This window comes from Buteo buteo, chromosome 11, assembly GCF_964188355.1.
Source record: "Buteo buteo chromosome 11, bButBut1.hap1.1, whole genome shotgun sequence".
In the NCBI taxonomy this organism is placed as follows: domain Eukaryota; kingdom Metazoa; phylum Chordata; class Aves; order Accipitriformes; family Accipitridae; genus Buteo; species Buteo buteo.
Window position 1 is genome coordinate 5,311,476 of NC_134181.1, and position 14,570 is coordinate 5,326,045.

Genomic DNA, 14,570 nt, shown 5'->3' on the forward strand with positions numbered 1-14,570 from the left:
TCTTTTGCTACAGCCCATTAAATGATACACAATTTGATAAAGTGTTACAACAGAATTGTCTTTAAAACACAAAGTAAGATCCCTGTAGGAACAAAATAATGCCAGTCTTTGATACCACACTTATTTGAGACTTGCTAAAATATCTTTGTAGTTAGGTGATGTAAAATGACTATTTAGAACACAAATTTCCTGCAAAATAAAAGTTAAAAAAAAAAAAAAATGAATCTTCCATGTAGATGCCTAGTTTAATATGTCCGCAATGTGCAAAATAATACTCCCATTAAGAAAGTGAAGGGGAGAAAAAAAATACATTCTATAACCACAGACAAATAACAAAACAACAATTAAAGATTGTTAAGAAGATTACTATGCAAAAGAGCTAACTGGCTGCTAAGAGGAATTTTGGTTGTATGATGTATTACGCGCCTAAGGGCAAAATTCCAGCCCACCTAAGTTACACCTAAATTGGGTGTGAAGTGAAAAAACAACCACCTCCATCCAAGATGGAGATGAGCTGACAGGCAGCAAGTTCCCTCACCCTGAAGATAGCCAAAATTCAGAGGTTGCCACCCAGTGCGCCCCTCGGCTCTGCACCCACCTTTCCTTTCAGCTCGTGAGCTGCCTTTGAGCCATTTGGGATCACGTCCTGCCCAAAACAAGGCACCGACTGCCATTTTGCCCTGGAGAAGGTCCCCACCACCTTCCTCCTTGGTGCTCCCCTACTATGGGAAGAAGGCCAGCCCAGGAAAGGAAGGGCTGTAGCACCGGTCCCCAAAAGCACAAAGGGTCAGATGAGACAGAAGAAGAGTCACAACGATCCAGTTACTAAATGTATTTTTTTTTTTATTATGCACTTTTGCTGACAAAAAATAAAATTTGGGGAAATAGATTAAGGAAGAAATGGGCAGAGAGATTGAAATAATCCCAGATTTTCTGAGTGAAAAACAATTTTGGCCAGACTTTCTCAAAGGGAAGCAAAAGTCTGTAATCAGGGGACTGATATAAACCCGCAAGGAGATAAGCCTCAGCAGCAAAAGCAGTAATCATGACAAAATGTACAGGACAGGAGGATTTCCACACTGCTGCACAAACTAAAATGGTGGGCCAAGTCTGCTGAGCATCCTTTGTGCATTTACAGGAGTCTTGCATTGATGTAAAAAGTTGCAGGAGATGGAAGAAATACTACAGATGCAAATCAAATTGTGATTTTGTTCAGCTGACTGTAAGAGTACATCGCGTGAGTAGGATTATGACAGAAGACTAGCAGTTGCTCAGAAAGGAAAGGAAAAAAGTACATCTACGTTTAAAGCCCAGAATGTAATGATTTTTAATTTTTCATCATGGGAAAAGAAATGCCTCTTGTCAAAGCGAGGCACAGGACAGATGGCCAAACCAGGGAACACAGGAGGATGAGGCTTTCTTTCAAAATATCACAGCCTTTCAAGCCCGAGGATGAGACAGGCAATGCAAAAAGGGAGTAGGATAGGAAAAATATAGGTGAGTCTGCCCAACCTCTTGGCATTGATGGGAGTTTGATGGTATAGGGCACAGGGACAACCAGCAGCAGGGAGGGCATCCCGTGTTCCTAGAATGAATTTAGGCAAGGGGAGCGACCAAAATCTATCAGAAGGTGGACACTGGACTCCAGTAAAGCCAGCTTGAAGACTGACTGATCTTAGAGGAGTGAGCACAAACTCTCCCCAAAGCAGAGGGAGGCACAGGAAGGTGTCAGGAGAAATGGGCAAAAACGCGAGTACTTCATAAACCCAGAACCAAGTAAGGAATTGTACAAAAAGCAGAAGTGAGATCAGAGTTTACTAATAATTAGAGAAGCACAGGCATACACAGGCAATACACAGAATGACCAAGACAGCCATATCACATTAGCAGCTGATATACTCACTATTACTTTTTCTAATATTATAGGAAGGAGACTGTTTTCTTCTTCGTGAAGGTCTTGAGCTGTCTTTGTTCCCCCAACTAACTTATGTTGCTTAGTCTAGCAAAGAGGACACATTATAGAAATCACAACTATACTTCACAAAACTCAGGGGTAAAAAAGGTCAATCATTTCTCAGGTCCAACAGCAACAGAACCAAAAAGAACCCCAAACATTAGGCGGAAGCTGCAGTAAGAAAGATTTGCATTAGACATTTCTAAATCCCTCCAATGATAGGAATATATGCAACTCCTTATAATGTTTAAGGAGGTTGTTGACTCTCAAGGATTTTTTTGGTTTGTTTCTTTCTAAAAATCAGGTTATACATCTGTCTGTGTGTTGGTGGTGCCTTTTGAAGCAGACAAGAACTGTATAACTTCATGAGATACATTACACAGAAGGCAGGATACAAAGACATCAGGAAAACATTGAAATTCTTAAAAAAATGCCCCATCTGGGTATAGCTTTCTATTTTTGTTTATCCGCTGCTTTTCCTGAACATTACTCTTAACGCAAAGATTTACCTCTGTTTGCAAGGCGGTGTAAATGCAATTTAATAAAGACAGTACAATAAATAGCAGTGTCTTAAAATAGAGTTTTTCCCAGTTATCAAGTAAGACAAACACTGCTGGATACCTTAGAGATTCTTGCTTTTAGCTTCTGATGCTCTCAGCACCCTTGGGACAGACTCCGTATTCATCATCTTACTAACGAAAAAGTCATAGAACCAGAGAGGAAGGTAGCAGAAGACCCAGGGGAACATGTAAGCCCCTTTGCCAGGGGTGTACACGCCCTGCGGTCTCTTGGCCAGCAAAGCGTGCAGGATAGCGCTCAGCACGGGCGAGAGGTCGGCCTCGCAGTACGCGGGCATGCGCAGGAGGTAGTCCTTCAGCCCCAGGAGGTAGTCCTCACCGTAGTCTTGCCTTGTGTCTGCTGGGAGGTTCTCCATCATCTCCTTTTCTTGCTTCTCCCACACGTTGGATGTGCCTTGTATACCTGCAGGAGCGACATCACAGGATAGCAAGTGGTTTGGGGGCTGAATGAAAAGAATTCATCTATAATTAATAGTCAATGAGTTGTTCTCCACCACCGGCCTGAGTCACGGCTGTTCTAAACTGGGCCACTGAAGAACAGACAAAACAACTGGTTAGCTGCGAGTGCTTTTACCTGGAAGAGAAGGGAAAGCACAAAGCACAGACTACACAAAAAGCGTGGGGTTCATGCACCATTTGGTTACCAGCTCTACCTAAAAAGGCTCCCACAGCCAAGTCAGCATTTTTTCCTCCCCCCCTGCCTCCTTGCCATTCTGTCCTTATTCATTTTGTGACTGTTTCTAATCAGTATTTACTAATTGATATGAGCGACTGAGGAAAGACAGGAAAACTAGGATGAACAGGATTCACTTGGGCTGGCCAAGTGCTAAGCTCATCTTTCGCGAGTGACATTGGTATTTCAATAACTAGTTTCATGAAGGATAAGGCTTGTATTAGACCAGATTAAAAAAAAAAAAAATCTATTCCCCCCCCCATCTGCATCAAGTACACATGAAAGCAGTGGCTTTTCGAATGCATTTATTGCCTAACTCTCATGAATTAAGCACTACAAATAAAGAAAAATCTTTAAATAAATATTTAAATCTCAAATACCGGGACTTGTTTTCATGCATGAAGTTTACATCCAGCAGTCTGATGACAGCTAAGCAGGGACCTGAAGGTAAAACCTCAGGCAGGTACCGCTGACCACCCAGGTGCTGCCAGAGCCCAGTGCCCCGCAGCGCCCTTCCCCAGGAGGGGAGGCATTCAAGGGAGCGGGTTTTTATGAAAAAAGACCATTTTGCTTTTCATCGGCATAAAAATCATCTCCATTAAGTCACCAGGACTTGCTGAGTAGGCAGCAATGGGATTTGACGTTGTCCTCGGGTAGCTGCCAGGCGTGCCCACAGAGGGGGGGACCTGCGTGACACCCACCCTGCTCCCGGGTGGGCACGGGGTGCAGCGAGGGTGCGTGGAGAGGGAGACGAGTCTGAAACCCGGACGGGCTCTGCAGAAAGCGCTCAGAGCAGCAGCAGAAGGTTTGGAACAGAAAGCAGCAGGAGCGCAGCGGAGGGAAGGAGCGGAGAGGAAAGATCAGAGACTACGTAGAGTCATATTGACAGCAAGCAAGCGGGATGGCAGGTATTGCTGCAGATACTTTGATGGAAGACTGAGCAATAAAGAGAGCTCTGATGTTGAGAAAGGACTGACAGCGAGTCCTGAAGCTCTCACGCAGGACAAGCAAGCTGTAACACTCAAAGGCACCGCGACGCTGGGTTTGTTAACTTCAACCAAGCTCGAGCAAAGGCAAGGCACCCACCGCCTGAACCCTGCCCGGCCTCAAAGCGAAGGGAGAGCTCTGCCCAGGAGGATGGCTACACTCGCGAGGCAGAGGCAGGCGGCGTGCAGAACTAGAGGGAACATCCCTCGCACAAAACGCCAATCTTCATTTCCATAACCAACGTGAAGAATGGGGGGAAAAAAGTCCGACTGCTGAGAATCACTCAGGGCTCTGCTTGAGGATGCTGGACTAGAGGGAAAGAGGCGAGGCAGAAAGAACTACCTGAAATGTCAAATACCAACCTGTTCGGAAGCCTGACGGATGAATTGCAGCAACTTTAACTCCCCATTTGGAAAGCTCTTGCCTCATTACTCCAGAAAACATGGACAGAGCTGCTTTTGATGCACCGTATGCAGCACACCTCGGTAGTGGAATGCCTCCTGCAGGAGCAATATAAACATGATAAAGCTCGGCAGTGGCTTTTTCCAGCCTTTATTTTCGTGATTTAGAAGGAAGATTATAGCGCAACCAAAATTATGCGGCTCTCACTGAGGTTAAAGACAAGTCAGTGAGGGAATAATTTCTTTCTAGAGGTTAAAAAAAAGTGAAAGTTGTAAATTAGCAGTTGCTTATAGCAGTTACGCTCAGTAACACTTGATAAGACACCTTGTGTGGCAGAAAAAATAAACTGTATTGCATTTAAAGGTAAAAACTGCTGAAAATTATGATTGTTAGTTTCAGAAACACAGATAATGTTTTAGTTCATATAAATAGTGAAGCAACAGTTTAACACCGCTGTTCTTGTCACCATAACACGAATTTGAAGCTCCTACTATAAACCACAGTTACAACAGGGTAAGTAATCTCAATTCTAGCTTTATAAAGCCAACTTATCTTCCAGTTCTCTCCAGCTAGTTTCAGCAAGACCAGAGGCAACAGGGCAAGAGTGGAGAAAACCTCTGTGGAGAAACCAAAGCTGGAATCACAGCCCCCAGGTGACAGGACTCCCTGAGACCCATCACAGAAGCAGATCCCCTGCCTATACTTATATCCCATCTTCTCCAATCCCAGAAGCAGTTGTTCAGATGGAGAAGATAGAAAACAGTCAGTATTTTAGATTAATTTAAAATAAATCCATATGTTTACAAAACAAAAGCTTCCAGAAGATAATATCTTCCAAATACAGAGCTTTCCTCTGTTCCAAAAAGTGGCAGACTGTCACTTCTTCAGCTTTAGAAAAATCCAAAGACACTTTGATGTGAGCATCTTCCCCTTCTTCAGCCCCCCCACTTTCTCCACAAGGTTGGTGTTATCACCCCACAGAGTATCGCTGCCAGATTTAGGGGTGATCAGAGCCACCATGGGCTGTGCTGGCACAGCAGAGAGGAGAGAACAGAATGGGCAACCCTTCTCCTTGGGGCACATCACTCCTTCTCCTGCCTGCATGGGCAGCTGGGCACATCCTCCGGTATGGCCTCCATTTCAAACATTTTATATTTATCTCCGTGTATTTGAATCTCTAAAAGCAAATACTTTGATACAGGGGAATTTTCAGGTAAGCCACTGGTGCCATTTATTGGGTTTGTACTGTAATGACCAAGGTGTCACAGGCGCTTCTTACACCGAGTCATTCCTTTGAAGAAGTCAGGCCAGTTAAATGTTAATTATTCTTCTGTATGCATCTGAATAAGTTCGAATTTCAATTGATTTGAGCCAATTGAATCACATACATTTTTCTCTGAGGTCAGGCTAACCTCGAGTCCAGTTAAATTAGCTCTACAGAGACAGGAATAGATTCAGCACAATGAGTCCTTGCTAACTTTTCTGCTAATGTTTTACCAAAGGACCCTCAGACCCTGCATTAAGAGGAAGCTATTTACTCAAACTGGTCCGCATGCAAGAACATCTGTGCGAACAGCTACAGTTTAAGCAAGGTCATTATCGAGTCCCGTAAGGGCAAATTACCACAGGGAAGCTCTCCATTTATCCCTGCAATGCAGCTTGGGGATTCATGCCAAGAATTAAGACATCTGCCCCAAAACACCAAAAGCGCAAGCTTCACTTGGGTGCTCAGAGAAAACAGAGGTCTGTCCTCTGGCTCTGTGCTTGCAAGGGCTGGTGAGCAGAGCAGCACCAGAAAGGTCTTTCTGATCATTCAGTCCTGATTTCTTTAAGTGTCAGCAACAAGCCATAAACACAGGTGTGCAGATACAAAACCTACTCGGGATTATAAAAAGAAAACAGAAGATGACTATGTCAAAGCTAGGCTGAAGCCACATCCTCAACATAAGCTGTGAACGCAAGGTAACACCTTCACAAGCCACCCCAGCAAGACAGCAGGATTTGGGTGGACACCAGCTGCACAGAAGGGTCCAAGCAGACAGGGCAAAGGAAAATTTGGGAAGCAGACGATATGGTAAATCCTTAAGAGGTCTTAAACCAAAACACTTTCTGGCACTGTGACATCTTGCTTCTAGCAGGTCTCATTTTCAAAGGAGCATTCTTGCTCCTCAGCTGTTGGCTACCAGATACTGTATTACTTCGGTTCCTACATCTTAGCATCTCAGCTGTCCTCCTAGAATAGAAGCTCATGTTATAAAGACATATATATAGTAAGCACAGGATCCAATTTATGGGACAAAACTGGAAAGCATATTATATGCTGTTAATAATTTTTTTTAAAGTTATTTTATTTTTGAAAAAGTACCACTTTGCTAATAAGTTAGGCTAAAGTATTTTTAAGAAGATATCTAAAATATTTTTTAAAAAATATAAACTCACACTCTCTTCAGGTCCCAGGTTATAAGCAGACCATGCTCTAGGACTGTGCACTCAGGAAAGAACCGTAGGATGCAGCAAAAAATAAAATTGGCTTCTGCTCTTGAAGAATTAAATGTTACTCTTCAGCAGGTGTTTTATCATTGTGCTTTCTCACCCTAACTACAGCACTTGAGCCCTACGAGGGTGGAGAGGTGGAGCTGCCCAAGTGAAATATCCAGCATTTATTACAGACTGTTAAAAAATGGCAAGTGTCATGAACTTACCCAAAAAGATATTTATGCTCCAATTTTAACCCACAGTACTACGAAAAGGTTGAAACTTGAGGTGTAACCAGCCCAAATGGAAGAGAGCCTGTCTCTGCGAAAGGCAGACAGCTTTGGGGCATCTCCACAGTGTGGTTCAATGACACACAAACTGAGGTGGTCACAGACTTCTGCTGGAACATGTTATAAAAACATCTGTGATTTACCACCCATCTTTCTGGAAGCTCACAAAGCTATCACTCCCAGCATCTATAACACAAGATCTGAATTTTACTGTCTTTTACATAACATATTTTTAGCCAGATTAAACTCTTCTTCTTTAAGGGCTGTTTTCTGGAAATAGTTTCCCAAAAAAAAGCAAAACCTGCACTTATTACCTAAATATTGATTCCCTAGGTGTATTGACAAGCAAGACCAACCGACACCTTCCTCGGAATTTTTGCCAAGGAAGTTAGGCGTTTTTTCTGTTGCACCAGAAACGTATTTGGTGCTTTAGTTCGACTCACCTGCCATGCTGGACACGTTAACCAGCCTCCCCTTGGATTTCCGAAGTAATGGTAAGAAGGTCTTGGACACCTCTACAGCGCCAAAGAAATTCACCTCCATGCACTGCCTGTACATGCTCATGGGCAGCAGCTCGCCGCCGGCAGGGAAGCCCAGGATGCCCGCGTTGTTCACAACTCCCCAGAGCCCTGGGAAGAGGAGAAAGCACATGGCTGCTATACAGTGGGAAATCAACTCCATAAAGATTAAACTGATGAGCTGGATGGTGCCTCCAGATCAAAGCGGAGGTGATCTGCAGCGACAGATACGCAGTACCCACTCCATGAACAGCCTTCAGCATTTTTCATATGTCCCAGAAAGCAGGAGTCATCAATATAAATACCCTGATTGCCCACAGACTGTGGTGTGGAAATAACCTACACACAGAAGCCACAATGCAGCCGACAGTTAAGACATGCACCTTGTAAGCAGCCACATTAGTACTCCCATTAGAATAGAAAAAAAGCTGTACCTGTATTTTGCACCTTCTCTGAGACTTTTAGATAGGCTTCCTTGACTTGGGTGGCATTGGTTATATCCAGCTGCAGGACAGAGAGTCTCCGAGAACAGGTTTTTCTCAGTTCCTCAGCTCCAGGTCCATCCTTATGCAAAACCCCAGCAAACACAACAAAACCTAAGCTGTCCAGGTATTTAGCCAGTGCATGTCCAAACCCAGTGTCGCTTCCTGAAAGCATCAAAAAGACAACTGAAAAGCGGGTCTGTTTTAAAATATCATTAAAAAAAATAGAGAGGCATGCATTGGATATACATGCAAATCTAACCAAAAAGATGATGAAATAAAGTCACTGAAATATATATGACAGTAGGCAGAAAGGTTCAGATCTGAAGGTTCGAGGAGCTGGACCTTTGCATGTTCCACAAAGATTGATAGACCATGTCCTCTTGGCTCAGAGCTGATGGCATCAGCTCATGCTCTACCACTGACAGATTCTAAGACTTACTTCGTACATACAGAGGAAATAAAACCCTAGACTGGGTTCATACAGATATTCAGACTGAAACCTGATAACAAAAGTAGCTAGGAAAAAAAAAGAAAAAGAGAAAAACCACAAATATTTTAATTTGAAATCTCAGGCGGACAAAGCAATTTTATGGCATTGGAAATCAAATTGTTGGTTTCTGCTTCTTAATTCAAAGAAGTAGCATTATTTTATTCAAGCACCTACCATCCAGATCCTTCTGATAAACACTTTTTTGTCACAGGCTGCAACCAAGCCAAAGCTAAGCAACTGTTTACCTGCAAAGGAGTTCAATGCTTTCAAACCCTAAGAAAGCTTCAGGCATTTTTAGGCTAAGCCAGATAGTACCAGCTATTTAATTCATGCAAACTTACATCAGAATTTCTTTTATCCACTGTGTCCTCTTCCAGACTTACTCCCCATGAAGCAATGAACTACCAAATGCAGGAAGCACTATTAGAGCAAATACACAACAACGATCGCTGCGATCACAACTGTGCAGTTCTTCCCACCAGGTAACAATGATGAATATTTAACAAATAATTTGATTGAATCTCAGGTGTCTCCCTTTGACACAGTATTTAGCTGCCGCTATCTTAAGACACTTTTAAGTGTTTTCTCTCCTGGTGTCTTTTTTAATTCCAGTTTCCATTCTTCCCATCTACAGAGAAACTTCTTAGCAAGGGAAGAAACATCTCACCCATCTGCCCACCAAGACTCCGAATGAAGGAACACAGGGCTCTGCTAGAGACAGGGAAGGAGCTTATAGGGACTGTGCTGCAGGAGTTTTGCAAAGGACAATATCAGGAGGAAAATGAGGAGTTTAAGAAATTAATGCAGTTTTCACACTGGAAAGCAGAGATACATCAGCATGTCCCACAATATTGCACCGCACCCTCCAGCGTATTGCAGCAAAGAACGCTCCTGGATGCTGATGTGCACAGAGATCTGTGGAGCTACCCCAGGGCTTGGTTATCTCCTGCAACAGCAATTTATTACATAAATTCTCAGCTTCCAAACCCACCTGCATGGCTGGAAACCTGAATGTGGGACAAAGGACTGGAACTCCTGCCGGTTTTTTTGCTGTCTCCTCATCCATGAATGAGCTGCAATACTCCTTACTTAACCCTACCAGAAAGTCATAAGGGTTAATCTGGGATTTTGGCACACCAAGGCGGATATTAACATAGTTATTCACAGGCCTGCTCCTGCACTCAAAATCCATAGTCAATAGAACTTGACTGCCAAAAAGACTCATCTTAATCATGCTAGATCTTCATTTCCGGGTTCTGTCTTTTAACCAGGGCTTTAGTCATGAAAGGTGAAAAAAATTAATTTCAGGTGACCTGAAAGAAACACATACTAAATGCCCGGATCAATCAGTGCAAGATGTTGAAAAGAATTACTCATGCACTACTTAATCTTAAAAAAAAAAAAAAAAAGGCAGCAGCTTTTTGGCATTTTTAAAGTCTGCAGTTTGTTGAGGATGCACCAGAGCACCACATATATCACACTTTATTTCTCACAGCCCTGGCCCGAAAGAGAAGAGGACAACAACCTTGCATTCTTGGAATTCCCTAGAGAGACATGAAAAGGCCTGCATATATCCCAAAGACATGACAGATTTCTGGGTTTCAGGGTGGGGTGTCTTTCCTTCTTTTTCTTTTAGTGAAAAACCCTATTTTTGGATCAAATCCTTCCCCTTTCATTCTTCCCAGCAAGTACACAGCCACAGAGCTACACACTAAGTTTTACAACGCAGCTTTAACTTGGGAAGGGGCAGAGTGCTCAACAACTAGGGATGGGTGTAGCAACCCTGAGAAGGAAATAAAAAGCAGTGTTTATCTGTGCCTGCCGCTGGGTTTGTCCCCAGCTTTTATCAAAACAACCCTGATTTGACTTTCAGACCTGGCACTGAAGTCCAGAGAAACTCTACCCTTCAACTCAAAATTCAAACAGTAATTAGGTCTCCATAGGGAAGAATTCCACCCCCCGCCCTTTGCTTCTATGTCAAAAAAAAAAAAAAAAGCAATTTGTGAATGATAAGAAGATATATTATAAGAAATGCAGTCACTACGGACTGTAACTGAATTGTTACTGAGAATTTGTCATCAACTCACACTGAGCATCAGAAACGCCAAGTCACACATCAAGAACGAAAAGACCAAGTTAACTGGAGAAATTCATGCAGCTGCACACAGAATAACAGAATTTTACAATTCCTGCTACTTTGGATCTTCACGGTAATTGAATTTGTAGGGAAGCTGGCTATTGGGTCTACCAAACTAAAGTGTTGGCATGCCCATGAGCTTCTGTTTAAGGACACTGAGGATACTCACTCCCAGCAAGACGTTCAATAAGAAATGTTTCACCAGTGACTTTAAGACTGCTCATATGCCCACAGTTATTCATGTGAAAAAGCATTTTGACAACTGGGCACAGTTTTCCCCTGTCATGGTACTCCGGTGAAGTGCCAGCTTAAATAATTAATGCACAGCAGCACCCATACAAGGGACATCCAAAGGGGACCAGATCAATATTTGACAAAACCCAGGGAGAGAAGCACAGATTACTCCACCCTCTGGCCAAGGGCAGCTGTCTCACAAGTGATATGTGGCAGCTGCCCAGAGCACAGCAGCATTCCTCAACCTTGTGGGGCTAAAAGGAGGGGGAGTGTTTAAAAAAAGATAAAAAAAAAAAAAATATTAAAAAAATCACCATTTCCCATGAAGTGCCTGCCTCAGGTCTTGTCTAAATAGGAGAAAATGACACCAAAATTGATTTAAAGGCACCTTGCACATGCCCACAGACACACATCCTACAGTTGGTATGGGGAGAAGAACTACAATCAGAGCAATTTAACCAAGAAATGCGTTAAGTAAAACTTTTGTTTCAGTTGATGGAGGGTTTGATTGATTACATACCAGTCTGGACTCACATAAAGACCAAGAAGAGCCTCCTCTGATGCATCAGCTGTCAGAGGTGTCCAAACTTGCATTTCTTCAGGACAGTTGCAACACAGGTACAAAGAAAGCACATTTGCTCGCTGAAATATGCCTAAACGTTCTTCGCTCCCCTGTATTGCTCTAATTCAAATTCTCTAGAGCAGGTAAGCTCTGAGAGAGTGCTTTTTCCTGAAGAACTGCAGTCTTGTAAAAAGCAAGAATATGCCCAAGTGAAAGCGCAACCCCTGTCTGCAGGGGTGGGAAAGGAGTGCTCCCTATTCCCCCCCTGCCTCATATCTATCTTCATCTGATACACCTGCAGGGAGAAAGCCAGCTGGCAGATAAACCCTGAGGGGAGAACTTGCTGCTCATCTTGTCCTCTCTTAACATTTGTATTTAACCCCCATATTAATGCTTGCTAGGCAAATCTAAATTATTTCCAGGTGTCCCTATAAAACAAAATGAAATTCTGCAAGAAATAGCTATATAAACCAAAGCAACTTAATGTAGCTTTCCAGAGGGGAAAAATAGAAGATAAAACAAAAAGGAGCAAGTTAACAGCGCAAGAAGCAGTTGGCAGGCTCTCTGGTTTAAAGGTTTGATTAAGACAAATAAACAACATTTAAAGTTTTAGAAGAAACAGGAGAAAAGCCATAAAACTACAAAAATGCCATCCCTGCAAACTAAAAGTGGGTATCGAGTAGGTCAGAGTGTTAACAGAGACTGAATTCCTTAGCTCTGAACTTTCACTGCTAGTGAAGGAAATTTCTCACTCCCAAATGATTTCATACATTGTTTCAAAGAGATGGCACCAAACCAGTGTCTTGAAACATATGCATGATATACACAGCGTGCACCGTGTAAACGCATACACCAAAAGATAACCGTACGACCGTAACCAGTGCGATAAATTCAAGTAAACAAAAGTAATGTATGAAGGTAGTGTTCTGACGGCTTCCAGAAATTAATGTCTCTCCTAAAAAATTAGACCATCCTAAGTATTCTTATGCTTTTTGCATCAGTTAATTTCACAAGTATGTCTAAAAAGCTACTTGTAAAGATTAAATGAGACACTAAAAAATAACAGCATCTATTAAGATGCTTTTCTACTTAATTTCAGAACACTTATTTACCTGGAAAAAAACATCTCCGGCAAAGCAAATAAAACGAGCAAAAAAAAAAAGGAAACCTTACAAGCATGCATTTCATACATACCTCACCCGAGGACACAAAGTTTTCCAGCCCACTTGTAAGAAAAGCCGGGTGGGTTTTTTTTTTTCGCTTCCCGGAGCGCATCTGTGGCACCTTACCTGTGATGAGCACGGCTTTGTCGCCCACGGGCAGCAGCGCCCTGCTGCCCAGGTACACGGAGGAGACGAGGCACGTGCCGCAAAAAACCACTAGCCCCTCGGCAGCCCCCAGCGTGGCCACGCACAGCAGCCCCAGTAAGACGGGCAGGAGCCTCCAGACCAGCACATTTGCTTTCTCCACCGGGCTCCTCTTAGCCATGCAGAGCAGGGTCACCCCAAAAAGCACGGTGACGCCCGCGCAGAACCATCCGAAGGGGCTGCTGGCGAGAGCATCCATCGGCAGGGGCGAGGAGCAGGCACACGCACCCCAGCACCGGCCGGGTAAAAGCAGGTATTGCTAAATGCAGCCCGGGTTATATAGGAGCAGGGGGTGGGGCAGAGAAAGGGGACTCTGTTTAAAGGTTTGCCATAATCTCACTTACCTTTGACATCAGCAAGAAGTAGGAGCTTTCCTTTTCTTACCTTTTATTACTCCTGCCTGACAGCTCCACCCTCTGAACAATAAGCTGGCTGGATAATGATTGACAGCACTGGGAATGGACACGATGTAGCAAGCACTTGCTTCAGGAAAAAATTAACCTCTATATGTTTTATATGTTTAAAATACATTTTCCTGGCCAGTGAAAAAAGAACAGCTTCCTTTATGGAAATAGTTTGAATTTCCTGCCTAAAAACTTAGGGTGTAGATTCAGTGGAACTGATTTTTGATGGGCAGTGACAAAAATGAGTCAGGACAGGGTTATTTACTCTCTGTGAGGTCAGTGTTGGGCTTTATCACACACAGGCCACCCTCCTCTTTCAACAAAAAGCCCAAAACGACCTTCCCTGCTTTCGTGCACACCTTTGGCTATTTACCCACTCCACATTCTGCAAATACCTATGGTAAATTGACTTTCAAGGGGCTCGGGGAGGCTGGGAAGGGGTGATTGCTGGTTTGCTATTAAGGGCACTTTGTTGAGTGAACACATGTAACACACCTGAGACTGAATCTTCAGTTGACCTGAGTGACGACATTCACCTTAGCTTTGACAGCAATCACTGGTTCAATACCCAGAGCAAGTTGGGGAAAAAAATGTAATCCATTAAATATACTTGAGAGATTTAACACCTGCTGTGTTGTACTCCAAAAGCTATTAATCAATAGGAAAATTTTAAAATCCACCCAGCTAAAAGGATTGAAATACAACTTAGGCGTATTTAACCCTGTTTAAAAATCCCTACTAACTGGTTTGAGAGATGAGCCCAAGTTATCAGACAACCTAACATGATGCTAACATGATACTACGGTTTTCTGAAAGAAAATGTAGTGCTGACCTATTTTATTTTAGACACAAGATCATTTCCATTCCACTATTCCTTTGGGGTTTTATGGGATGACAGATCTGTTGAATATACATTTTTACAGCCAGTGAAAACGTTTACATACCTCTTTAGGTAGTTTACATTACAGATGAGGTCACTTTCTTAAAGGAACATTACCCTCCAGGTCTGCTTGT

The 14,570-nt window shown here is 43.1% G+C and overlaps 1 protein-coding gene across 1 annotated transcript; it reads right to left on the reverse strand.

Moving 5' to 3' along the window:
• Window positions 1-1,814: 1,814 nt before the first annotated feature.
• HSD17B2 (hydroxysteroid 17-beta dehydrogenase 2) lies at window positions 1,815-13,351 on the reverse strand. The gene is made up of 5 exons (XM_075039367.1): window positions 13,075-13,351; window positions 8,312-8,524; window positions 7,803-7,988; window positions 4,555-4,692; window positions 1,815-2,935 (listed from the first exon to the last, which is right to left on the reverse strand). Exons 1-5 carry the CDS (start codon window positions 13,349-13,351, stop codon window positions 2,577-2,579), a joined length of 1,173 nt encoding a protein of 390 aa, XP_074895468.1. The 3' UTR covers window positions 1,815-2,576.
• Between the last annotated feature and the right edge of the window lie 1,219 nt (window positions 13,352-14,570).